Source organism: Nerophis ophidion, linkage group LG18 (genome assembly GCF_033978795.1).
Source record: "Nerophis ophidion isolate RoL-2023_Sa linkage group LG18, RoL_Noph_v1.0, whole genome shotgun sequence".
NCBI lineage: Eukaryota > Metazoa > Chordata > Actinopteri > Syngnathiformes > Syngnathidae > Nerophis > Nerophis ophidion.
In genome coordinates, this window is record NC_084628.1 from 4700677 (window position 1) to 4725963 (window position 25287).

Sequence of the window (25287 nt, forward strand, 5' to 3'; positions counted from 1 at the left end):
AAACAAGGAAGTGCAAAAACAGGAAACAATGGAGTCTTACGCAAAACAGAATATAAATAAACAAAACATGATCACAAGACATGACAATCTCTAAGGGAGAGCCCCGCCACACGGCGGAGGAAACTCATTTCGGACGCTTGTAACCGTGATCTTGTCCTTTCAGTCATGACCCAAAGCTCAAGACCATAGGTGAGGATGGGAACGTAGATCAATTGGTAAATTGAGAGCTTTGCCTTCCGGCTCAGCTCCTTCTTTACCAAAACGGATCGATACAGCGTCCGCCTGTCGATCTCACGATCCACTCTTCCCTCACTCGTGAACAAGACTCCGAGGTACTTGGGGCAGGGTCTCCTCCCCAACCCGGAGATGGTACTCCACCCTTTTCCGGGCGAGAACCATGGACTCGGACTTGGAGGCGCTGATTCTCATCCCAGTCGCTTCACACTCAGTGAGAGCTGAAGATCCTGGCCAGATGAAGCCATCAGGACCACATCATCTGCAAAAAGCAGAGACCTAATCCTGCGGCCACCAAACCGGAACCCCTCAACGCCTTGACAGCGCCTAGAAATTCTGTCCATAAAAGTTATGAACAGAATCGTTGACAAAGGACAGCCTTGGCGGAGTCCCACGTAATCACCTTCAATCAATCAATCAATGTTTATTTATATAGCCCCAAATCACAAATGTCTCAAAGGACTGCACAAATCATTACGACTACAACATCCTCGGAAGAACCCACAAAAGGGCAAGGAAAACTCACACCCAGTGGGCAGGGAGAATTCACATCCAGTGGGACGCCAGTGACAATGCTGACTATGAGAAACCTTGGAGAGGACCTCAGATGTGGGCAACCCCCCCCCCCCTCTAGGGGACCGAAAGCAATGGATGTCGAGTGGGTCCAACATGATACTGTGAAAGTTCAATCCATAGTGGCTCCAAGACAGCAGTGAGAGTCCCGTCCACAGGAAACCATCTCAAGCGGATCAGCAGCGTAGAGATGTCCCCAACCGATACAGGCGAGCGGTCCATCCTGGGTCCCGACGAGCGGTCCATCCTGGGTCTCGACTCTGGACAGTCAGTACTTCATCCATGGTCAAGGGAGGGGGGGACATAGGAGAAAGAAAAGAAGCGGCAGATCAACTGGTCTAAAAAGGGAGTCTATTTAAAGGCTAGAGTATACAAATGAGTTTTAAGGTGAGACTTAAATGCTTCTACTGAGGTAGCATCTCGAACTGTTACCGGGAGGGCATTCCAGAGTACTGGAGCCCGAACGGAAAACGCTCTATAGCCCGCAGACTTTTTTTGAGCTCTAGGAATCACTAATAAGCCGGAGTCCTTTGAACGCAGATTTCTTGCCGGGACATATGGTACAATACAATCGGCAAGATAGGATGGAGCTAGAGCGTGTAGTATTTTATACGTAAGTAGTAAAACCTTAAAGTCACATCTTAAGTGCACAGGAAGCCAGTGCAAGTGCAACCTTAAAACTTATTTCACCCAATATCGTAGCATTGAGTGTTTTATTCTGTAGATTTCAGTTCCCGGAACATCCTCCACGTCGTGAAAATACTTCGTCCCGTCCTGGGTGATTCAAGTTAGAACCGGGCTTTGATGTCCTGAAACCGTGGGTGTGTGTTATTCTGCCAAATGTCGGTAAACTTGACAGTCGCGGCTACGGCCATCGGTCGTGTTGTCGTGCAACCCTAATGACACGTTCAGGTTAGATCTGGCAGTTATTATTATTATTAATAATAAATCAAATATTTTCATAGTTAGGGCATTAAAAAGATGTGAAATAACATCCACATAGTCACCTATTCGAAGTGCAATATACAAACCCCAAAACCAGTGAAGTTGGCACCTTGTGTAAATGGCAAACAAAAACAGAATACAATGATTTGCAAATCCTTTTCAACCGATATTTAATTGAATAGACTGCAAAGACAAGATACTTATCGTTAAAACTCGAAAACTTTGTTATTTTTTGCAAATAGTAGCTCATTTGGAATTTGATGCCTGCAACGTGTTTGGAAAAAACTGACAAAAAAGACTGAGAAAGTTGAGGAATGCTCATCAAACACTTAATCCTTTAAATAGCCTTTAAATAGACTCCCTTTTTAGACCAGTTGATCTGCCGTTTCTTTTCTTTTTCTATGTCCCACTCTCCTTTGTGGAGGGAGTCCGGTCCGATCCGGTGGCCATGTACTGCTCGCCTGTGTATCGGCTGGGGACATCTCTGCGCTGCTGATCAGCCTCCGCTTGGGATGGTTTCCTGCTGGCTCCGCTGTGAACGGGACTCTCGCTGCTGTGTTGGATCCGCTTTGGACTGGACTCTCGCGACTGTGTTGGATCCATTATGGATTGATCTTTCACAGTATCATGTTCTCATATGTTCTCATAGTCATCAGTATCACAGTATCACAGTATCATGTTCTCATAGTCATCATTGTCACCGACGTCCCACTGGGTGTGAGTTTTCCTTGCCCTTATGTGGGCCTACCGAGGATGTCGTAGTGGTTTGTGCAGCCCTTTGAGACACTAGTGATTTAGGGCTATATAAGTAAACATTGATTGATTGATTGATTGATTATTTGGTACATCCCACGGGTGAACAGGCGAATTGGGAACAGGTGGGTGCCATGAGTGGGTATAAAAGCAGCTTCCATGAAATGCTCAGTCATTCACAAATAAGGATAGGGCGATGGTTACCACTTTGTGAACAAATGCGTGAGCAAATTGTCGAACGGTTCAAGAACGACATTTGTCAACGAGCTATTGCAAGGAATTTAAGGAATTCCACCACCCACGGTCCATAATATCATCAAAAGGTTCAGAGAATCTGGAGAATTCACTGCACGTAAGCGATGATGTCACAGACCTTCGATCCCTAAGGTGGTACTGCATCAAAAAGCGACATCGGCATGTAAAGGATATCACCACATGGGCTCAGGAACACTTCTGAAAACCACTATCAATGGCTACAGTTTGTTGCTACATCTGTAAGTGCAAGTTAAAACTCTACCATGCAAAGTGAAAGCCATTTATCAACAACACCCGGAAACACTCGGCCCGAGCTCATCTAAGATGGACCGATGCAAAGTGGAAAAGTGTTCTGTGGTCTGACGAGTCCACATTTGAAATTGTTTTTGGAAACTGTGGACGTCGTGTCCTCCGGACCATAGAGGAAAAGAACCATCCGGTGCTAAGTTCAAAAGCCAGCATAGGTGATGGTATGGGGGTGCATTAGTGCCCAAGTCATGGATAACTTACACATCTGTGAAGGCACCATTAATGCTGAAAGATACATACAGGTTTTGGAGCAACATATGTTGCTATCCAAGCAACGCTATCATGGACGCCCCTGCTTATTTCAGCAAGACAATGCCAAGCCACGTGTTTCAACAGCGTGGCTTCGTAGTAAAAGAGTGCGGGTACTTTCCTGGCCCGCCTGTAGTCCAGACCTGTCTCCCATTGAAAATGTGTGGCGCATTATGAAGCCCAAAATACCACAACGGACTGTTGAACCACTTAAGCTGTACATCAAGCGAGAATGGGAAAGAATTCCACCTGAAAAGTTTCAAATATTGGTGTCCTCAGTTCCCAAAAGTTTACAGAGTGTTGTTAAAAGGAAAGGCCATGTAACACACTGGTAAAAATGCCCCCGTGCCAACTTTTTTGCGACGTTTTGCATTAAATTCTAAGTCAATGATTATTTGCAGAAAAAAACAATCTCAGTTTGAACATTAAATATCTTGTCTTTGGAGTCTAATTAATTGAATATAAGTTGAAAAGGATTTACCAATCAATCTATTTTGTTTTTATTTCCGAATTACACAAAGTGCCAAATTCACTGGTTTTGGGGTTTTGTAGCAAGGGACAACTGTACATACAGTATCAAGGCACAAGCTGATGAACGTGTGCTTACTAAGATCATTGTACTTCTCATTTGTCTCACATATGTGTCTTTTTTTGACAGTTCCTCCTGTCCAGACCAAAACATTGTCTCCCTGCAGTGCGTAGGTAAGAAGGCACCGTCCTATGAGGGCCCGTTAGTGTATGTGAGAGCATTTCAGTAGTGTATGTGAGAGCATCACTGTAGTGTGTATAAGAGTGTTTCAGGAGTATGTGTGAGAGAAAAACATTTCAGTTGTTTATGCGAGAGTATTTCAGTAGTGTGTATAAGAGTGTTTCAGGCGTGTGTGTGAGAGAAAAACATTTCAGTTGTTTATGCGAGAGCATTTCAGTAGCTGAGGTAGGCCCCAGCGCCCCCCGTGACCCCAAAAGGGAATAAGCGGTAGAAAATGGATGGATGGATGGGCATTTCAGTAGTGTGTGTAAGAGTGTTTCAGTAGTGTGTATAAGAGTGTTTCAGGAGTGTGTGTGAGAGAAAAACATTTCAGTTGTTTATGTGGGGCGGTATAGCTCGGTTGGTAGAGTGGCCGTGCCAGCAACTTGAGGGTTGCAGGTTCGATTCCCGCTTCCACCATCCTAGTCACTGCCGTTGTGTCCTTGGGCAAGACACTTTACCCACCTGCTCCCAGTGCCACCCACACTGGTTTAAATGTAACTTAGATATTGGGTTTCCCTAGGTAAAGCGCTTTGAGTCACTAGAGAAAAGCGCTATATAAATATAATTCACTTCACTTCACTTTATTATGTGAGGGCATTTCAGTAGTGTGTATAAGAGTGTTTCAGTAGTGTGTATAAGAGTGTTTCAGGAGTGTGTGTGAGAGAAAAACATTTCAGTTGTTTATGTGGGGCGGTATAGCTCGGTTGGTAGAGTGGCCGTGCCAGCAACTTGAAGGTTGCAGGTTCGATTCCCGCTTCCGCCATCCTAGTCACTGCCGTTGTGTCCTTGGGCAAGATACTTTACCCACGTGCTCCCAGTGCCACCCACACTGGTTTAAATGTAACTTAGATATTGGGTTTCACTATGTAAAGCGCTTTGAGTCACTAGAGAAAAGCGCTATATAAATATAATTCACTTCACTTCACTTTATTATGTGAGAGCATTTCAGTAGTGTGTATAAGAGTGTTTCAGTAGTGTGTATAAGAGTGTTTCAGTAGTGTGTATAAGAGTGTTTCAGGAGTGTGTGTGAGAGAAAAACATTTCAGTTGTTTATGTGGGGCGGTATAGCTCGGTTGGTAGAGTGGCCGTGCCAGCAACTTGAGGGTTGCAGGTTCGATTCCCGCTTCCGCCATCCTAGTCACTGCCGTTGTGTCCTTGGGCAAGATACTTTACCCACGTGCTCCCAGTGCCACCCACACTGGTTTAAATGTAACTTAGATATTGGGTTTCACTATGTAAAGCGCTTTGAGTCACTAGAGAAAAGCGCTATATAAATATAATTCACTCCACTTCACTTTATTATGTGAGAGCATTTCAGTAGTGTGTATAAGAGTGTTTCAGTAGTGTGTATAAGAGTGTTTCAGGAGTGTGTGTGAGAGAAAAACATTTCAGTTGTTTATGCGAGAGCATTTCAGTAGTTGAGATAGGCGCCAGCGCCCCCCGCCACCCCAAAAGGGAATAAGCGGTAGAAAATGGATGGATGGATGGGCATTTCAGTAGTGTGTGTAAGAGTGTTTCAGTAGTGTGTATAAGAGTGTTTCAGGAGTGTGTGTGAGAGAAAAACATTTCAGTTGTTTATGTGGGGCGGTATAGCTCGGTTGGTAGAGTGGCCGTGCCAGCAACTTGAGGGTTGCAGGTTCGATTCCCGCTTCCACCATCCTAGTCACTGCCGTTGTGTCCTTGGGCAAGACACTTTACCCACCTGCTCCCAGTGCCACCCACACTGGTTTAAATGTAACTTAGATATTGGGTTTCCCTATGTAAAGCGCTTTGAGTCACTAGAGAAAAGCGCTATATAAATATAATTCACGTCACTTCACTTTATTATGTGAGAGCATTTCAGTAGTGTGTATAAGAGTGTTTCAGTAGTGTGTATAAGAGTGTTTCAGTAGTGTGTATAAGAGTGTTTCAGGAGTGTGTGTGAGAGAAAAACATTTCAGTTGTTTATGTGAGAGCATTTCAGTAGTGTATGTTAGAGGTAATTCTGAATAATGTCCCTAAAGGCCCCTCATACCATCCGCCCCACCGTCATTCACACCTGAACGCCTAAATAAGATTTTTTTTTTGATCCAAAACACTAAACCAGCTAAATCCGCAAGGGCCTCATACGAAGAAAAAAATCAAAGGATGTAGGGCACGGGTGTCAAACTCTGTTTAATTTCATTTGGCCCTTGAGGCAATATCAAATTAACATTAGAGCTGGCCCGCCGGTAACACCACATTCACCGCTAATACTCATGCTTGCCAACCCTCCTGATTTTCCCGGGAGACTCCCGAAGTTTAGTGCCCTTCCCGAAAATCTCCCTGGGCAACAATTCTCCCGATTTCCACCCGGACAACAATATTGGGAGCGTGCCTTAAAGACACTGCCTTAAGCGTCCTCTACAACATGCCGTCACGTACTCTTTTCCTCCATATACACAGCGTGCTGGCCAAGTCACATAAAATATGCGGCTTTCACACACACATACTTGGCCAACAGCCATACAGGTCACACTGAGGGTGGCCGTATAAACAACTTTAACACTGTTACAAATATGCGCCACATTGTGAACCCACACCAAACAAGAATGACAAAACGCATTTCGGGAGAACACCCGCACCGTAGCACAACATAAACACAACAGAACAAATACCCAGAACCCCTTGCAGCACTAACTCTACCGGAACGCTATAATATAAACTTGAGCAAAAATTGGGAAATTGAGCACATGCCTGCTTTAGGCGGAACCATGAGGTGCCCACAGTCTTTTTTGGGAGTCATTATCTCAAACTGTTTCGCCGTATGGAACATTTCTTAGACGTTGTTGGTCATCGTCAAGATGATGGACGTCGGGTGCAGTTAATTGCGGTCATCCTTCCTGAATCAACCCCTCCTCTCTGACACAAACCGGATGCACTTCTTTGATATCTATATTTGACCAAGTACACTATATTGCCAAAAGTATTTGGCCACCCATCCAAATGAGGAGGATCGGATGCTCTAATCACTTGGTCCGGTATATAAAATCAAGTGCATAGGCATGAAGATTGTTTCTGTCATAGGAGGCCATCTGTGCAACAAATCCAGTTGGGAAATTTACTCGCTCCTAAATATTCCAAAGTTAACTTCATAATAAGAAAAGTGAAAAGTTTGGGAACAACAGCAACTCAGCCACCAAGTGGTAGGCCACGTAAACTGACAGAGGGTGGGTCATAGGATGCCATCCGTGCAACATATCTAGTTGGGAAATGTCCTCGCTCCTAAATATTCCAAAGTTAACTTTATTATAAAAAAAAGTGAAAAGTTTGGGAACAACAGCAACTCAGCCACCAAGTGGTAGGCCATGTAAACTGACAGAGGGTGGGTCATAGGATGCCATCTGTGCAACATATCTAGATGGGAAATTTCCTCGCTCCTAAATATTCCAAAGTTAACTTTATTATAAAAAAAGTGAAAAGTTTGGGAACAATAGCAACTCAGCCACCAAGTGGTAGGCCACGTAAACTGACAGAGGGGGGTCATAGGATCCCATCTGTGCAACATATCTAGTTGGGAAATGTCTTCGCTCCTAAATATTCCAAACTTAACTTTATTATAAGAAAAATGAAAAGTTTGGGAACAACAGCAACTCAGCCACCAAGTGGTAGGCCACGTAAACTGACAGAGGGTGGGTCATAGGATGCCATCCGTGCAACATATCTAGATGGGAAATTTCCTCGCTCCTAAATATTCCAAACTTAACTTTATTATAAGAAAAATGAAAAGTTTGGGAACAACAGCAACTCAGCCACCAAGTGGTAGGCCACGTAAACTGACAGAGGGTGGGTCATAGGATGCCATCTGTGCAACATATCTAGTTGGGAAATTTCCTCGCTCCTAAATATTCCAAAGTTAACTTTATTATAAAAAAAGTGAAAAGTTTGGGAACAACAGCAACTCAGCCACCAAGTGGTAGGCCATGTAAACTGACAGAGGGTGGGTCATAGGATGCCATCTGTGCAACATATCTAGATGGGAAATTTCCTCGCTCCTAAATATTCAAAAGTTAACTTTATTATAAGAAAAGTGAAAAGTTTGGGAACAACAGCAACTCAGCCACCAAGTGGTAGGCCATGTAAACTGACAGAGGGTGGGTCATAGGATGCCATCTGTGCAACATATCTAGTTGGGAAATTTCCTCGCTTCTAAATATTCCAAACTTAACTTTATTATAAGAAAAATGAAAAGTTTGGGAACAACAGCAACTCAGCCACCAAGTGGTAGGTCCACGTAAACTGACGGAGAGGGGTCAGCGGATGCTGAAGCGCATAGTGCAAAGACTTTCGGCACAGTCAGTTGCTAAAGAGATCCAAACTTCATGTGACCTTCCGATTAGCCCACATACAGTACGCAGAGAGCTTCATGGAATGATTTTCCATGGCCGAGCTGCTGAGTCTAAGCCATAAATCACCAAGTCCAATGCAAAGCGTGAAACGTTAAACCAGGGGTGTCAAACTCATTTTCGATGGGGGGCCACATTGAGAAAAAATCTACTCCCAAGCGGACTGGTAAAATCCCGGCAGGATAACTTAAAAATAAAGACAACCTCAGATCATTTTCTTTGTTAAGAAATAGAACAAGCAGATTCTGAAAATGCACAAATCATAATGTTGTTGTTTTTTTACACTTACATGTTGCGGTTTGTAGTATTCTATCTTTATTTGTCGTTTTTGATACTTTCTGAAATAAATTACGTGATTTTGTTCACCCGTCAACTCATTGGTGTGAAGTTTCAATCTATCAAGATAAAATTATAATAATATAAAAATCAAATTAAAGGATGTCATTTATGTAGTTTGATCATTTTCCTCCACTGATGTACTAACATCGCGTGTTTTTTTTTTGTTTGTTTTTTTTACACATGTGAAGAATTGCTATTGTGACATCTAGTGGACACATTTAGAACAGCTTTTTCTTTCATTCAAAAATTGCAGGTTAATTTTTATACTTCGCAAACTCATTTTATTGTTTGTCTTTTAACAGTTGTGTGGTCCTCGGTGTTTTTTTTTTTTTATTATTTCTATTTACTGTTTTATTGGTTTCACCTTTTAAAATTGTTTTTTTTAACATATTTGACTCATCCTGCGAGCCGGATAAAACCTGTTCGCTGCTGTTCTAAATATGTCCACTGGATGTCGCAATAGCTATTTAAAGTGTAATCGAGTTAGCCTATTTCAAATGATGTGTCAGCTGACTTTAAAGCGCCCTCTGGATTGGCTGAAGATACTCCAATAAACGCAGGTGAGGGCGATCGGCTGCTTCCGTTGTGGATGGCGAAAGACTAACAGTAGTGTGTTTAATTAAAGTTAACATAGACAGCTTATAAGTAAACGCAGCATTGGCTGCTGTGAGGCGAGAAATTGGGCCGCCATCTTGAAGTGGTGACGAGGAGCCGACGAGCAGGCTAAACTGACAGTTGACGGGTAGAAAACAAAGATGGTGTTCGGCGTTTTCCTGCTCAAATGACCGGACTGTTGAAAATAGGAATCGGGAGGATTACTTTTCACAAGTAAGATTTAACATTAACGTACTATTGGTTGTATTTTGTGAAGAGAATATTACCACAGAGTTGAGACGGAGCAAAGATCTTCAATAGTACTGAAATTGTAGCCGCTAGCAAACAAGAGTATGACCTAAAAGGCCTACTGGAATGAGATTTTCTTATTTAAACGGGGATATAAGGTCCATTCTACGTCATACTTGATTATTTCGCGATATTGCCATATTTTTGCTGAGAGGATTTAGTAGAGAACATCCACGATAAAGTTCGCAACTGGAGAAAAGCCTTGCTCTACCGGAAGTCGCGGACGATGACGTCACATGTTGATGGCTCCTCATATATTCACATTATTTTTAATTGGAGCCTCCAACAAAAAGTGCTATTCGGACCGAGAAAACGACAAGTGCCCCATTAATTTCAGCGAGGATGAAAGATTCGTGTTTGAGGATATTGATAGCTAGGAAAAAAAAATAAAATTGCATTGAGACAGATTCATATGTTTTTAGAGACATTTACTTGGATAATTCTGGGAAATTCCTTATCTTTCTATTGTGTTGCTAGTGTTTTAGTGAGTTTAACAGTACCTGATAGTCGGAGGTGTACGTCCACGGCCGGGTGTCATTACTGTCTGATTCCAATCAATGCAAGTCATCAGAATCAGGTAATACACCAACTTATATTCTTGTCTTTGTGAAAGAAATACATCTATATGTGTTACACATGCTTGTATTATCATTAAACACATTTAACTTGTTTACAAAAATGTCTCTTTCATAAATAAATAAATATAAATGATATATATAAATGAGGTAGATCCCCTCGAGTTGGTCAATTGAAAAGTAGCTCGCCTGCAGAAAAAGTGTGGGCACCCCTGTATTAAATGAATAGAGAATCCTTTTAAATTGGGAAAATATCGTTTTGGAATCAAGAATCGTGTTGAATTGAAAAAAAAAAATCGATTTTGAGTCGAATCGTGACCCAAAGAATCGATATTGAATTGAATCGTGGGACACCCAAAGATTTGCAGCCCTACTAATTAGTTACTATGGTCATCTACGTCACAGCAGCTCAGACGAGGCACCAAGCAGTGTGGGCAGGAAGCGTTTCCATAGACGCAGTAGGAGATTTTCACAACAAAGTTCTAAAATTTAGTGATATTAACAATAGAATATAATACAATAGAAAGTACTTTATTGATCCCTGAGGGAAATTCAGCAAATATCAGATTTTTCAGATTTTAGGTGGCTTTATTTTGTACTCTTTGCGTTCATGTTTCAGTATTTGTTGTGTTTCACTTCATTGTAAAATATGTCGATCAAAAGGGGGTGTGACCTTCATGTGTTGTCAGTAGTCAGTGTTTTATCCTTCATAGAAAAATGTCAAATTACATTGTTTTTTAAGACGGTCTGTCCAAAAAGTTTTTTAGCATTCAATCAGACATTATTGTGAGGTTTTATATTAGTGTTCCTAAAAATCAGATATACCGGCTCCCGGACACATTTTTTTGTCTAAATTTGGCCCCCGAGTCTAAACAATTGCCCAGGTCTGGTCCTGGGTGTACCCCGCCTTCTGCCCGAATGCAGCTGAGATCGGTTCCAGCGACGCCCCACGACCTCGAAAGGGACAAGTGGTAGAAAATTAACGGATGGGATGGACATTTTAAGAATGAGCTTGTTCTATTTTTGGCCAAAGTAACAATTTTAAGTTGTTTTTGTTTTTCAATTATTATGCAATGATTTTACCAGTCCGGACAAGGTGGGATTTGGTTTTCCTCCACGTGGCCCCTGAGCTAAAATTAGTTTGACACCCCTGAGCTAGGTGCTAGCGTGACAACTCTTAGCACTGTTAGCTGTGTAACCACTGTGCTCATATGGAATCATATTACAAATCCATCCATCCATCCATTTTCTACCGCTTGTCCCTTCTGGGGTCCAAACGCTAATAAACATTAGGCAATACTTTAAAGGCCTACTGAAAGCCACTACTACCGACCACGCAGTCTGATAGTTTATATATCAATGATGAAATATTAACATTGCAACACTTTTTAGTTTACAAAATTGCAATTTTAAATTTCACGCAAAGTATCCTGTTGAAAACGTCGGTATGATGACAAGTATGATGACGTGTGCGCGTGACGTCTCGGATTGTAAAGGACATATTGTTACTGCCCGATCCCAGCTATAAGTAGTCTGCTTTAATCGCATAATTACACAGTATTCTGGACATCTGTGTTGCTGAATCTTTTGCACTTTGTTCAATTAATAATGGAGAAGTCAAAGTAGAAAGATGGAGGTGGGAATCTTTTAGCCTTTAGCCACACAAACACACAGTGTTTCCTTGTTTAAAATTCCCGAATGTGAAGCTTTACTATGGATCAGAGCGGTCAAGCGAACCTGGATCGCGACCAAATGTCAACCGGCAGTTTTCGGTGAGAAAATTGTGGTCTTACCGGAGACACCAGCGAGGCTTCGTCCTGCTAAAGCGCGTGACTTAATTCCCTCAGAGACTCTGGCGACAACACACCCCTCCGACTTTAGGTACTGTATTATCTCACCAGGATAATTGTGTTTTTCCACAATTATCCTGGGAAATGTGTCTAATAACATCTGAATCGCTCTGACTGCAATCGCCTTTTTTTTTTCTTCTAGTTCTTCACTCTAAATTTCCTCATCCACAAATCTTTCATCCTCGCTCAAATGAATGTCGCTTTCTCTGTCCGAATCGCTCTAGCTGCTGCTGGCTATGATTGTAAACAATGTGAGGATGTGAGGAGCTCCACAACCCGTGACGTCGCGCGGACATCGTCTGCTACTTCCGGTACAGGCAAGGCTTTTTTATTAACGACCAAAAATTGCGAACTTTATCGTCGATGTTCTCTACTAAATCCTTTCAGCAAAAATATGGCAATATCGCGAAATGATCAAGTATGACACATAGAATGGACCTGCTATCCCCGTTTAAATAAGAACATCTCATTTCAGTAGGCCTTTAAACACCCGTGCATTAAATATTAGTTTTATTTTACCACAGTCTCGCAATTAATTTTAAATAGGGTTGTGTACAAAACAGTACAATATTAACATTTTATTTAATGAAAATAATGTACTTAATCTTAAGTTTAATAATTGTGGCATTTTAACATCCAGCAACCAGAATCAGCACCTCCAAGTCCGAGTCCATGGTTCTCGCCCAGAAAAGAGTGGAGTGCCATCTCCGGGTTGGGGAGGAGACCCTGCCCCAAGTGGAGGAGTTTAAGTACCTCGGAGTCTTGTTCACGAGTGAGGGAAGAGTGGATCGTGAGATCGACAGGCGGATCGGTGCGGCGTCTTCAGTAATGCGGACGTTGTACCGATCCGTTGTGGTGAAGAAGGAGCTGAGCCGGAAGGCAAAGCTCTCAATTTACCGGTCGATCTACGTTCCCATCCTCACTTATGGCCGTGAGCTTTTGGGTTATGACCGAAAGGACAAGATAACGGGTACAAGCGGCCAAAATGGGTTTCCTCCGCCTTTAGAAATTACGTGAGAAGCTCTGTCATCCGGCAGGAGCTAAAAGTAAAGCCGCTGCTCCTCAACATCGAGAGGAGCCAGATGAGGTGGTTCGGGCATCTGGTCAGGATGCCACCTGAACGTCTCCCTAGGGAGGTGTTTAGGGCACGTCCAACCGGTAGGAGGCCACGGGGAAGACCCAGGACACGTTGGGAAGACTAATAATAATAATAATAGATTTTATTTGTAAAAAGCACTTTACGTTGAGCAAACAACCTCAAAGTGCCACAGAGTAAAAAAATAGTAATAATAAAAATAAATAAAATATAAAACTAGAAACAGCCCAATAGCTACAACCAGCATGCATGTCTATAGAAAGGCTTTTTTTTTAAAAAGATGGGTTTTTAAGCCTTTTTTAAAAGCATCCACAGTCTGAGGTGCCCTCAGGTGGTCAGGGAGAGCGTTCCACAGACTGGGAGCAGCGGAGCAGAAAGCCCGGTCTCCCATTGTTCGAAACTTTGTCCGTGGAGGTTGGAGGAGGTTAGCCTGTATGGAACGGAGGTGTCGTGTGGAGGATTTGGGGGTGAGCAGTTCCTTGAGGTAGAGGGGGGGCATTTCCATGGAGGCACTTTTGAATTCAATCCTGAATGGAACAGGCAGCCAGTGAAGGGATTTGAGAGTTGGTGTGATGTGGTCATGTTTCCGCACTCTCATCAGGATCCCCGCAGCACTATTTTGTATGTACTGCAGCTTCTGGGTGTTCTTGCTGGGGATCCTGACAAGAAGTGCGTTGCAGTCGTCGAGCCTGGAGGAGACAAAGGCGTGGACGAGCCTCTCGGCATCAGAGAGAGCGAGTGAGGGGCGGAGTTTTGCAATGTTCCTGAGGTGGTAGAAGCAGGTCTTGCACAGTTGTTTGATTTGAGCTTCAAAGGTCGGGTGAGGGTCCGTCTTAACACCCAGATTAGTGACTGAGGGTGAGAGGTGAATGTCGTGGTCGGAGAAGGTGATGCTGGTGATGGTGTACGACTGAGTCTGATGTGGGGCTTCAGTTTTGGAGCTGTTTAGTTGGAGAAAATTGTGTTTCATCCACGCCTTTATGTCTCCCGGCTGGCCTGGGAACGCCTCGGGATCCCCCGGGAAGAGCTGGACGAAGTGGCTGGGGAGAGGGAAGTCTGGGCTTCCCTGCTTAGGCTGCTGCCCCCGCGACCCGACCACTGATAAGCGGATGGCTGGATTTTGACATCACATCCACATTTCCTTTTATACTTCCAAAAAGTCCAGTTTGAATGCGCTATATGCCGCTACTACTACTAAAACATGCCAGAGTGTACTCAACAACAACTAAGGTGATGATAATGTGTAGAATAAAAAACTGGTATCCCCTTTCACAGACTGTGGCCGACAGCAGTCCACATCTCGCATCGTCGGAGGCAGCGTTGCACAGAGGGGTCAGTGGCCTTGGCAGTTATCTCTGCACTTTAGGGGCTCCCATGTGTGTGGAGGGGTCCTGATTGCGCCCGATTTCGTGCTGACTGCCGCCCACTGCTTCCCAGGGTGAGTGTCTATCGCAAGACGAAGCTTCAGTTTGCCTTCCACTAAAAAAAAAAAATCAAAAGACGAATGACTATAATAATGTTTATCCACCGTTCAGGAATTTCCCTTCGATGCAATCGCCCCAGTTTTGGCAAGTGTACGGAGGCGCCGTGTCTCTGGATGATCTACCTCAGCCCTTCCTGGTTGAGAGTATCATACTGAATGAAAACTACGACAACAGGACCAACGATCTGGATGTCGCTCTGCTCAAGCTGACCGCTCCAGTTGATTTCGACGGTTGGTAAAAGTTGCGCTATGATCACTTACGTCAATGCCGAGTGTAACACAAATTGTGTACACGACTAAGGGCTTGATTTATTAAAGGTTTGCGTGTACTAAAATGTGCAAACTTGATACCACAGGCAAAGCTGATCGACTAAACGTGTGCAAAGTGGATTGCGTCTGTTAAGTGAGCAGTTTTGTGTCTCTGGCTTCATTGATATGCAAAATGTATGCTGATCATCAAAACACCCACACAACTGGGAGTAGAAGAATAGATAGAATAGAATCAATCAATCAATTAATGTTTATTTATATAGCCCTATATCACAAATGTCTCAAAGGACTGTACAAACCATTACAACTACGACATCCTCTGAAGAACCCACATAAGGGCAAGGAGAACTCACACCCAGTGGGACGCCAGTGACAATGCTGACTATGAGAAACCTTGGAGAGGACCTCAAATGTGGGCAACCCCCCGCCTCTAGGGGACCGAAAGCAATGGATGTCGAGCGAGTCAAACATGATACTGTGAAAGTTCAATCCATAGTGGCTCCAACACAGCCGCGAGAGTTCAGTTCAAAGCGGATCCAAGACAGCAGCGAGAGTCCCGTCCACAGGAAACCATCCCAAGCGGAGGCGGATCAGCAGCGTAGAGATGTCCCCAACCCATACACAGGCGAGCGGTCCATCCTGGGTCTCGACTCTGGACAGCCAGTACTTCATCCGTGGTCATCGGACCGGTCCCCCTCCACAAGGGAGGGGGGGACATAGGAGAAAAAGAAAAGACGCGGCAGATCAACTGGTCTAAAAAGGAGGTCTATTTAAAGGCTAGAGCAGGGGTGCCCATTACGTCGATCGCGAGCTACCAGTCGACCGCGGGGGGTGTGTCAGTCGATGTCCAGCCAGGCTTTTAAAAAAATAGACCTAAAAATTAGTGACCATCAATCTTCACCAAGACGTCACTTAAATGACATTCACGGTACCGGAGGGTCTTGTGAGATGACGCTGGCTGCTGCAAGATCATTATTATTAAAAATGACCGAGAGGAAGGCGAGAAACACTTTTTATTTCAACAGACTCTCGCGCCGTACCTTCCGTCAAAACTCTAAAGGCCGACTGCACATTTCCTATCTTCACAATAAAAGCCCTGCTTCATGCTGCCTGCGCTAACTAAATACAGAGTCTCGGAAAACTGGCGTGCACAAGCGATCCCTCAGAAAGCTGGCGTGCACATCACTTGTGCACGCCAGCTTTCTGAGACTCTTATTTTGTTAGCGCAGGCAGCATGAAGCAGGGCTTTTATTGTGAAGATAGGAAATGTGCAGTCGGCCTTTAGAGTTTTGACGGAAGGGACGGCGCGAAAGTCTGTTGAAATAAAAAGTGTTTCTCGCCTTCCTCTCTGTCATTTTTTCATAATAGTGAACTGGCAGCAGCCAGCGTCATCTCACAAGACCCTCGGGTGCCGTGAATGTCAATCAAGCAAGCTACGGAATTTGCCGCCAATGTTTTTCTTGTAAAGTGTATGGAAGCTGGATGAATGAGATGCCAAAAACCAACCACTTTCATGTGGTATTGTACAGAAAGGACAACTTTTTTTCTCCTCCATTTGAAAATGTGGGCGTTATCATCATTACTGTCTGATTCCAATCAATGCAAGTCATCAGAATCAGGTAATACACCAACTTATATTCTTGTCTTTGTGAAAGAAAGACATCTATATGTGTTACACATGCTTGTATTATCATTAAACACATTTAACTTGTTTACAAAAATGTCTCTTTCATAAATAAATAAATATAAATGATATATATAAATGAGGTAGATCCCCTCGAGTTGGTCAATTGAAAAGTAGCTGCCCTGCAGAAAAAGTGTGGGCACCCCTGGGCTAGAGTATACAAATGAGTTTTAAGGTGAGACTTAAATGCTCCTACTGAGGTAGCATCTCGAATGGACTTTATTGTCATTATATTTGCATATAACGAGATTAAGGACTCCAACTTAAGGTGCGCTAGTGGGAACAAATATGGAATAAAAATAAATTACACAAGAAGTAATAAAGATATAACGGAAATGCTGATTATCGGTCCTGCTAGACACCGAACTCTATTTAATAATACAACTCTAACATTTGACAACCAAACAATTATACAAGGCGACACGGTAAAGAATCTGGGTATTATCTTCGACCCAACTCTCTCCTTTGAGTCACACATTAAAAGCGTTACTAAAACGGCCTTCTTTCATCTCCGTAACATCGCTAAAATTCGCTCCATTCTGTCCACTAAAGACGCTGAGATCATTATCCATGCGTTTGTTACGTCTCGCCTCGACTACTGTAACGTATTATTTTCGGGTCTCCCCATGTCTAGCATTAAAAGATTACAGTTGGTACAAAATGCGGCTGCTAGACTTTTAACAAGAACAAGAAAGTTTGATCATATTACGCCTATACTGTATATACCTATATATATACCTATACTGGCTCACCTGCACTGGCTTCCTGTGCACTTAAGATGTGACTTTAAGGTTTTACTACTTACGTATAAAATACTACACGGTCTAGCTCCATCTTCTTATCTTGCCGATTGTATTGTTCCATATGTCCCGGCAAGAAATCTGCGTTCAAAGGACTCCGGCTTATTAGTGATTCCCAAAGCCCAAGATTCCCAAAGCCCAAAAATCTGATCCGCCTCCGCTTGGGATGGTTTCCTGCTGGCTCCGCTGTGAACGGAACTCTCGCTGCTGTGTCTTGGATCCTCTTTGGACTGGACTCTCGCGACTGTGTTGTATCCATTGTGGATTGAACTTTCACAGTATCATGTTAGACCCGCTCCACATCCATTGCTTTCCTCCTCTCTAAGGTTCTCATAGTCATCATTGTCACCGACGTCCCACTGGGTTATTATTGTCACCAATGTCCCACTGGGTGTGAGTTTTCCTTGCCCTTATGTGGGCCTACCGAGGATGTCGTGGTGGTTTGTGCAGCCCTTTGAGACACTAGTGATTTAGGGCTATATAAGTAAACATTGATTGATTGATTGAACTAAGAATTGAAACAAATAGACTGCTATCCAATAAACATATTAAGCAATCCTGTACAATATACAAAACAATATACAAAATATTGTGCAATATACAGAACAAGACAAGAGTACCGGAGTGATGATAATAAATGTCGGATGTATTGCACTCGAAGGGTAATATTCCAATGTAGGGTATTAGGGTAGGATATTGTATACGGGTGGATTATTTAGAAGATGCAAATATAATTAGTGAGCACACGCAAAGTGATTTATCTACACTCATCACCGTTTTCACGCACTATTGTGCGTTTTATTTAGCCGGCATAAGAAGGATGTCCAAAGTGACAGTTCCAAAATCCACACACAGCTGCATGATCAGTGCCTGCGTTGCACAGACAGATGATGGACAGACGAGAATCCTCCATCCTCTGTGGGTCTGTCTACATTTTGAGACGGTCAAAAAATAAAAAAATACTGACATATCGTCTATTCAGCAACATTTATAGCTGCCAGAGGATTTAAGGGGCTGATTAAAGCAAATTCAATTTATGCGTTTTGGTGTCCTTTACTGTCAGGTTCAAAGACTGATGACATCTATTAAACAAGACAAGAAGCAAAGAATTAAACAGAGACAGAATTCAATTTGGCTCAATTTGAGGAGAGACGCCCGGACACTTTACCCTTGTACAGTGTCTCAACAAGCTCTGGCGAAAGATTGAGGCGGTATAGCTTGGTTGGTAGAGCGGCCGTGCCAGCAACTTGAGGGTTCCAGGTTCGATCCCCGCTTCCGCCATCCTCGTCTCTGCTGTTGTGTCCTTGGGCCAAACAATTTACCCAACTGCTCCCAGTGTCACCCACACTGGTTTAAAAGTAACTTAGATATTGGGTTTCACTATGTAAAGTGCTTTGAGTCACAAGAGAAAAGCGCTATATAAATAGAATTCCCTTCACACTTCATTTTACGCCACCTCTTTTTATTTGGACTTTACCAACAGCAACAGCTGTTTCTAAGGGACGAGGGTAGTAAACATCCATCCATTTCTACCGCTTATTCCCATTTGGGGGCGCTGGCGCCTATCTCAGCTACAATCGGGCGGAAGGCGGGTTACTCCCTGGACAAGTCGCCACCTCATCGCAGGGCCAACACAGATAGACGGACAACATTCACACTCACATTCACACACTAGGGCCAATTTAGTGTTGCCAATCAACCTATCCCCGGGTTGTAATTTATGCGTTTTGGTGTCCTTTACTGTCAGGTTCAAAGACTGATGACATCTATTAAACAAGACAAGAAGCAAAGAATTAAACAGAGACAGAATTCAATTTGGCTCAATTTGAGGAGAGACGCCCGGACACTTTACCCTTGTACAGTGTCTCAACAAGCTCTGGCGAAAGATTGAGGCGGTATAGCTTGGTTGGTAGAGCGGCCGTGCCAGCAACTTGAGGGTTCCAGGTTCGATCCCCGCTTCCGCCATCCTCGTCTCTGCTGTTGTGTCCTTGGGCCAAACACTTTACCCACCTGCTCCCAGTGTCACCCACACTGGTTTAAAAGTAACTTAGATATTGGGTTTCACTATGTAAAGTGCTTTGAGTCACAAGAGAAAAGCGCTATATAAATAGAATTCCCTTCACACTTCATTTTACGCCACCTCTTTTTATTTGGACTTTCCCAACAGCAACAGCTGTTTCTAAGGGACGAGGGTAGTAAACATCCATCCATTTTCTACCGCTTATTCCCATTTGGGGGCGCTGGCGCCTATCTCAGCTACAATCGGGCGGAAGGCGGGTTACTCCCTGGACAAGTCGCCACCTCATCGCAGGGCCAACACAGATAGACAGACAACATTCACACTCACATTCACACACTAGGGCCAATTTAGTGTTGCCAATCAACCTATCCCCGGGTTGTAATTTATGCGTTTTGGTGTCCTTTACTGTCAGGTTCAAAGACTGATGACATCTATTAAACAAGACAAGAAGCAAAGAATTAAACAGAGACAGAATTCAATTTGGCTCAATTTGAGGAGAGACGCCCGGACACTTTACCCTTGTACAGTGTCTCAACAAGCTCTGGCGAAAGATTGAGGCGGTATAGCTTGGTTGGTAGAGCGGCCGTGCCAGCAACTTGAGGGTTCCAGGTTCGATCCCCGCTTCCGCCATCCTCGTCTCTGCTGTTGTGTCCTTGGGCCAAACAATTTACCCAACTGCTCCCAGTGTCACCCACACTGGTTTAAAAGTAACTTAGATATTGGGTTTCACTATGTAAAGTGCTTTGAGTCACAAGAGAAAAGCGCTATATAAATAGAATTCCCTTCACACTTCATTTTACGCCACCTCTTTTTATTTGGACTTTCCCAACAGCAACAGCTGTTTCTAAGGGACGAGGGTAGTAAACATCCATCCATTTTCTACCGCTTATTCCCTTTTGGGGTGGCGGGGGGTGCTGGCGCCTATCTCAGCTACAATCGGGCGGAAGGCGGGGTACACCCTGGACAAGTCGCCACCTCATCGCAGGGCAAACACAGACCGACAACATACACACTCACATTCACACACTAGGGCCAATTTAGTGTTGCCAATCAACCTATCCCCAGGTGCATGTCTTTGGAAGTGGGAGGAAGCCGGAGTACCCGGAGGGAACCCACGCATTCACGGGGAGAACATGCAAACTCCACACAGAAAGATCCCGAGCCTGGGATTGAACCCAGGACTGCAGGACCTTCGTATTGTGAGGCAGACGCACTAACCCCTCTGCCACCGTCGTAAACAGTTCACAGAAAAGGTGGTAAAACAGTTCAAAGAAGCGGCGCCTGGAGGGGAGTCTGGTCCTGCTTCCTCTTCGCTTTTGCAGTTCTTGGGTCAAGACAATATATTTCTGTTGATTACAATACATGAAAGAACCAGAACACCTCCATGTTGCTTCCCCCCCCTACTCAGTGGAGTTTTACAAGCCTTCTTCTTGGTTGGTTCTTGCCAGGAACTCGATGTAACACAAGGTTTTTGTGATAACTTAGATACAATTATTCTAACATTTACCTTTTCATCCATCCATCCATCCATCCATCCATCATCTTCCGCTTATCCGAGGTCGGGTCGCGGGGGCAGCAGCCTAAGCAGGGAAGCCCAGACTTCCCTATCTCCAGCCACTTCGTCTAGCTCTTCCCGGGGGATCCCGAGGCGTTCCCAGGCCAGCCGGGAGACATAGTCTTCCCAACGTGTCCTGGGTCTTCCCCGTGGCCTCCTACCGGTTGGACGTGCCCTAAACACCTCCCTAGGGAGGCGTTCGGGTGGCATCCTGACCAGATGCCCGAACCACTTCATCTGGCTCCTCTCGATGTGGAGGAGCAGCGGCTTTACTTTGAGTTCCTCCCGGATGGCAGAGCTTCTCACCCTATCTCTAAGGGAGAGACCTGGAAACTCATTTGGGCCGCTTGTACCCGTGATCTTATCCTTTCGGTCATGACCCAAAGCTCATGACCATAGGTGAGGATGGGAACGTAGATCGACCGGTAAATTGAGAGCTTTGCCTTCCGGCTCAGCTCCTTCTTCACCACAACGGATCGATAAAACGTCCGCATTACTGAAGACGCCGCACCGATCCGCCTGTCGATCTCACGATCCACTCTTCCCTCACTCGTGAACAAGACTCCTAGGTACTTGAACTCCTCCACTTGGGGCAGGGTCTCCTCCCCAACCCGGAGATGGCATTCCACCCTTTTCCGGGCGAGAACCATGGACTCGGACTTGGAGGTGCTGATTCTCATTCCGGTCGCTTCGCACTCGGCTGCGAACCGATCCAGTGAGAGCTGAAGATCCCGGCCAGATGAAGCCATCAGGCTTTTACCTTTTCAGTATTTTTTTAATGACGTGTTGTTGTTTTTTTTGCACCCAGCCTCAACAGCTACATGTCAGGCTTTTTAAATGACAGCCAACCAAATTGCATGAAACCGCTGTAACTGCGGTAGTCATTTTGTGACATTAAATAATAAAAAAAATGCCATTGAAATACAAAGTTTTTATGACAAAGCATATCTTTTTTCTTCTGTGTATTTCCTGCTGCGAAAGCATCTCTCATATGGAGCTCCTCCTTTTTTTTTTTTTGTCTTCCATTCAGTTGATGTTCACCCAGCATGTCTGCCAGTTAGAGAACAGCCATTTCCTGACGGTACCACGTGTTGGACCTCCGGCTTCGGCACCACCCAGGCAGGATCAGGTACGTTTTATTTTGTCCCTACCTTGATGATAGCGTCCACAAACAGAAGGCAGTCAGACTGGGAAACCGATGATGTAAATCCTGGTGCGCCCTGTCCATCCAGTTAGTGCCAGGTCTGACATATTTCACAACATTGAGCTAAACAAGGGAGTAGGTTTGATTTTGAGATTGGTGGGGACACAAAAGTGCTCCAAGGCAGCACTCTGAAAGTTAACTTTTTTTTTTTTTTTTTTTTTACATTAGCAATCATAATTTCACGTCATGCAGATGTTATAGGGTAAAGTAACCAGAGGTGGGTAGAGTAGCCAGAAATTGTACTCAAGTAAGAGTACTGTTACTTTACAGATGTATTACTCAAGTAAAAGTAAGGAGTAGTCACCCAAATATTTACTTGAGTAAAAGTAAAAAGTATGTTGTGAAAAAACTACTCAAGTACTGAGTAACTGATGAGTAACCTGTTCCTTTAATGATGACGGCAACAAATAATGCACAAAAACATAAAAATAGCAATGAGCAAATTCAGAGCCAGGAATATCTCTTAAGCAACTAAAACAATATATATTAAGTAATAATACATTAAAATAAAATAAAAAATTAAGGCAAATTGAGCCACAATAACTTAACAGCACCATAGGCTCAGTAGGCATTCATTGATTGATTGATTGATTGATTGATTGAAACTTGTATTATTATATTGCACAGTTCAGTACATATTCCGTACAATTGACCACTAAATGGTAACACCCCAATAAGTTTTTCAACGTTTATCAATTACTTAATAAATGACCAAGTTGAGGTGATCTACCTCATATATGCATACACACACATATTATACATATATATATATACATATATATATATATGTATGTATGTATGTATGTATGTATATATATATATATGTGTATATATATATATATATATATATATATATATATATATATATATATATATATATATATATATATATGTATATGTACACATTTATATATACAGTATATAATTTATATTTATTTATTTAGCCGTTTTTGTTCACATGTTAAAGGTGTTTTAATGAATATACATGCAGGTTTAACATATAGATTCCTATCTTTCATGAAGACAAGAATATAAGTTGGTGTATTACCTGATTCTGATGACTTGCATTGATTGGAATCAGACGTCCATGTTTTCGAATGGAGGAGAAAAAAAGTTCCTCTTTTCCGTCTTAATACCACATGAAAGTCGTTGGTTTTTGGCATCTTGTTTGTCCAGCTTCCATATTCGTTTTTACACACTTTACAAGAAATACATTGGCGGCAAACTCCGTAGCTTGCTCGCTTGTTTGCGCTGGCTTTCGGAGACTCTTATTTTGTTAGCGCAGGCGCGATGGAGCGGCACTTTTATTGTGAAGACAGGAACTGTGCGATCAGTCTTTAGGCTTTTGACGGAAAGTACGGTTGAAATAAAAAGTGTCTTTTTTCCTTTACACTTTTGATTGATTGGTTGATTGAAACTTGTATTAGTAGATTGCACAGTACAGTACATATTCCGTACAGTTGACCACTAAATGGTAACACCCCAATAAGTTTTTCAACATGTCGGGTTCGACGTGTGACGGTCACGTGACCACCTGGCTCTGTTTGATTGGTCCAACGTCACCAGTGACTGCATGTGATTGGTGAAAGGCAAGCATGCGTAGTTCCTACTTTGAATGCGTGTCTGACAAAAACAAAACAAACAAAGTGTGCATTAACAGATCGATAAAAAAAAAAGTAGCGAGTAGCGACCTGATTGCAGATGAATGGAGCGGAGTAAAAGTAGCGTTTCTTCTCTATAAATATACTCAAGTAAAAGTATGTTGCATAAAAACTACTCTTAGAAGTACAATTTATCCCAAAAGTTACTCAAGTAGATGTAACTGAGTAAATGTAGCGCGTTACTACCCACCTCTGAAAGTAACTAAAATGAAAGCAAAGGAGACAACTTGGAAGAGTTCTCATCTTTATTCTTTAGTGTAGGGCTGTAGTGCAACAGTGCATCATACTGTCAATCAACATAGCCTACTGTCCATCAACAACATCAGAAATACATTCATGCAATACAACATTGTAAATAAACATAAATGAACTGTAACAATCTTTTCCCCAACTTGTGTTTAAATCCCTCACAATTTTTCCCTTCATCTACTTCTTTCTATTGCTGCTTTTGTACCGTAAATATGTTACATGAAACTAAAAAAAATTTCACAAAATAAAACGGAAAGGTGAAATCCGGCGATCTGATTGGCTGTTAACCGTGGTTTAAATATTGAGCACGGCTACTATTCTCAAGCCTTATCACAGCGCAGGCTATCACTCCGCCTCAGGCACGTATGAATGGAAGTTGTTGTCATGTATCCATGACAACGGACTGTTGCAGTCCGTAGAAAAAGACAGCTGATGTTTTTACGATGTTAAAAAAAACGGACTAAAGTAGTTGAATTCACATGTTTAAGGTTAACTTTCACCTACGGGGAGGGTTAACAATGGTAGAGGGGACTGAGCATTGACTTTCACCTGGGAAAAAAGCGGAGGAAAAGACGAGATGCAGTGCTAATTTGGAGCTAACGTCTGAATAGGTGGGACTGTTTTTTTTCCACAGTGAAGAGTGACAGCGGGGGCAGCCAATCACACGTAAGTTAGCATGAAAGCGGCAACCAATCAGGGAGCGATATTTAGGATAGACTTCTAGCAGGGACCGACATTTATCCAATCCACTTTATTTATATAGCACATTTAAACAACACTAACGTTTCCAAAGTGCTGCACAGCCATGTTAAAAACAATTGTAAAAAATTAAAAATAAAAAAATAAAATAAAATAAAAAAAGTATATATATATATATATTATGCTCCACCAATGACTGAATAAAAATAAATAAATATAAAACCTATAAAAACAAATATGATTAAAACTATTTTAAAGGGTAAAATCAATTAAAACAGTAAAATAAAAATCAAAGTGTATAAAAAACACAGAGGACCACACAACTCACGTAGTGTTAAAAGCCAAAGAATAAAAGTGGGTCTTAAGACGAGACTTAAAACACTCCACTGTGGAAGCAGTTTGAACATGGAGGGGCAGAGTGTTCCAGAGCTTAGGGCCGACCACAGAGAAGGCCCTGTCTCCCCTG

General features: G+C 43.0%; 1 protein-coding gene across 1 annotated transcript in view; it reads left to right on the forward strand.

The window, feature by feature from the left end:
* tmprss13a (transmembrane serine protease 13a) overlaps window positions 1–25287 on the forward strand; it is a 70829-nt gene that overhangs the window by 37899 nt on the left and 7643 nt on the right. The window contains exons 7-10 of the mRNA XM_061878582.1: window positions 3977–4020; window positions 14472–14634; window positions 14732–14910; window positions 22039–22137. Coding sequence (XP_061734566.1) covers window positions 3977–4020; window positions 14472–14634; window positions 14732–14910; window positions 22039–22137 — 485 coding nt within the window. The remainder of the gene's footprint in view (window positions 1–3976; window positions 4021–14471; window positions 14635–14731; window positions 14911–22038; window positions 22138–25287) is intronic.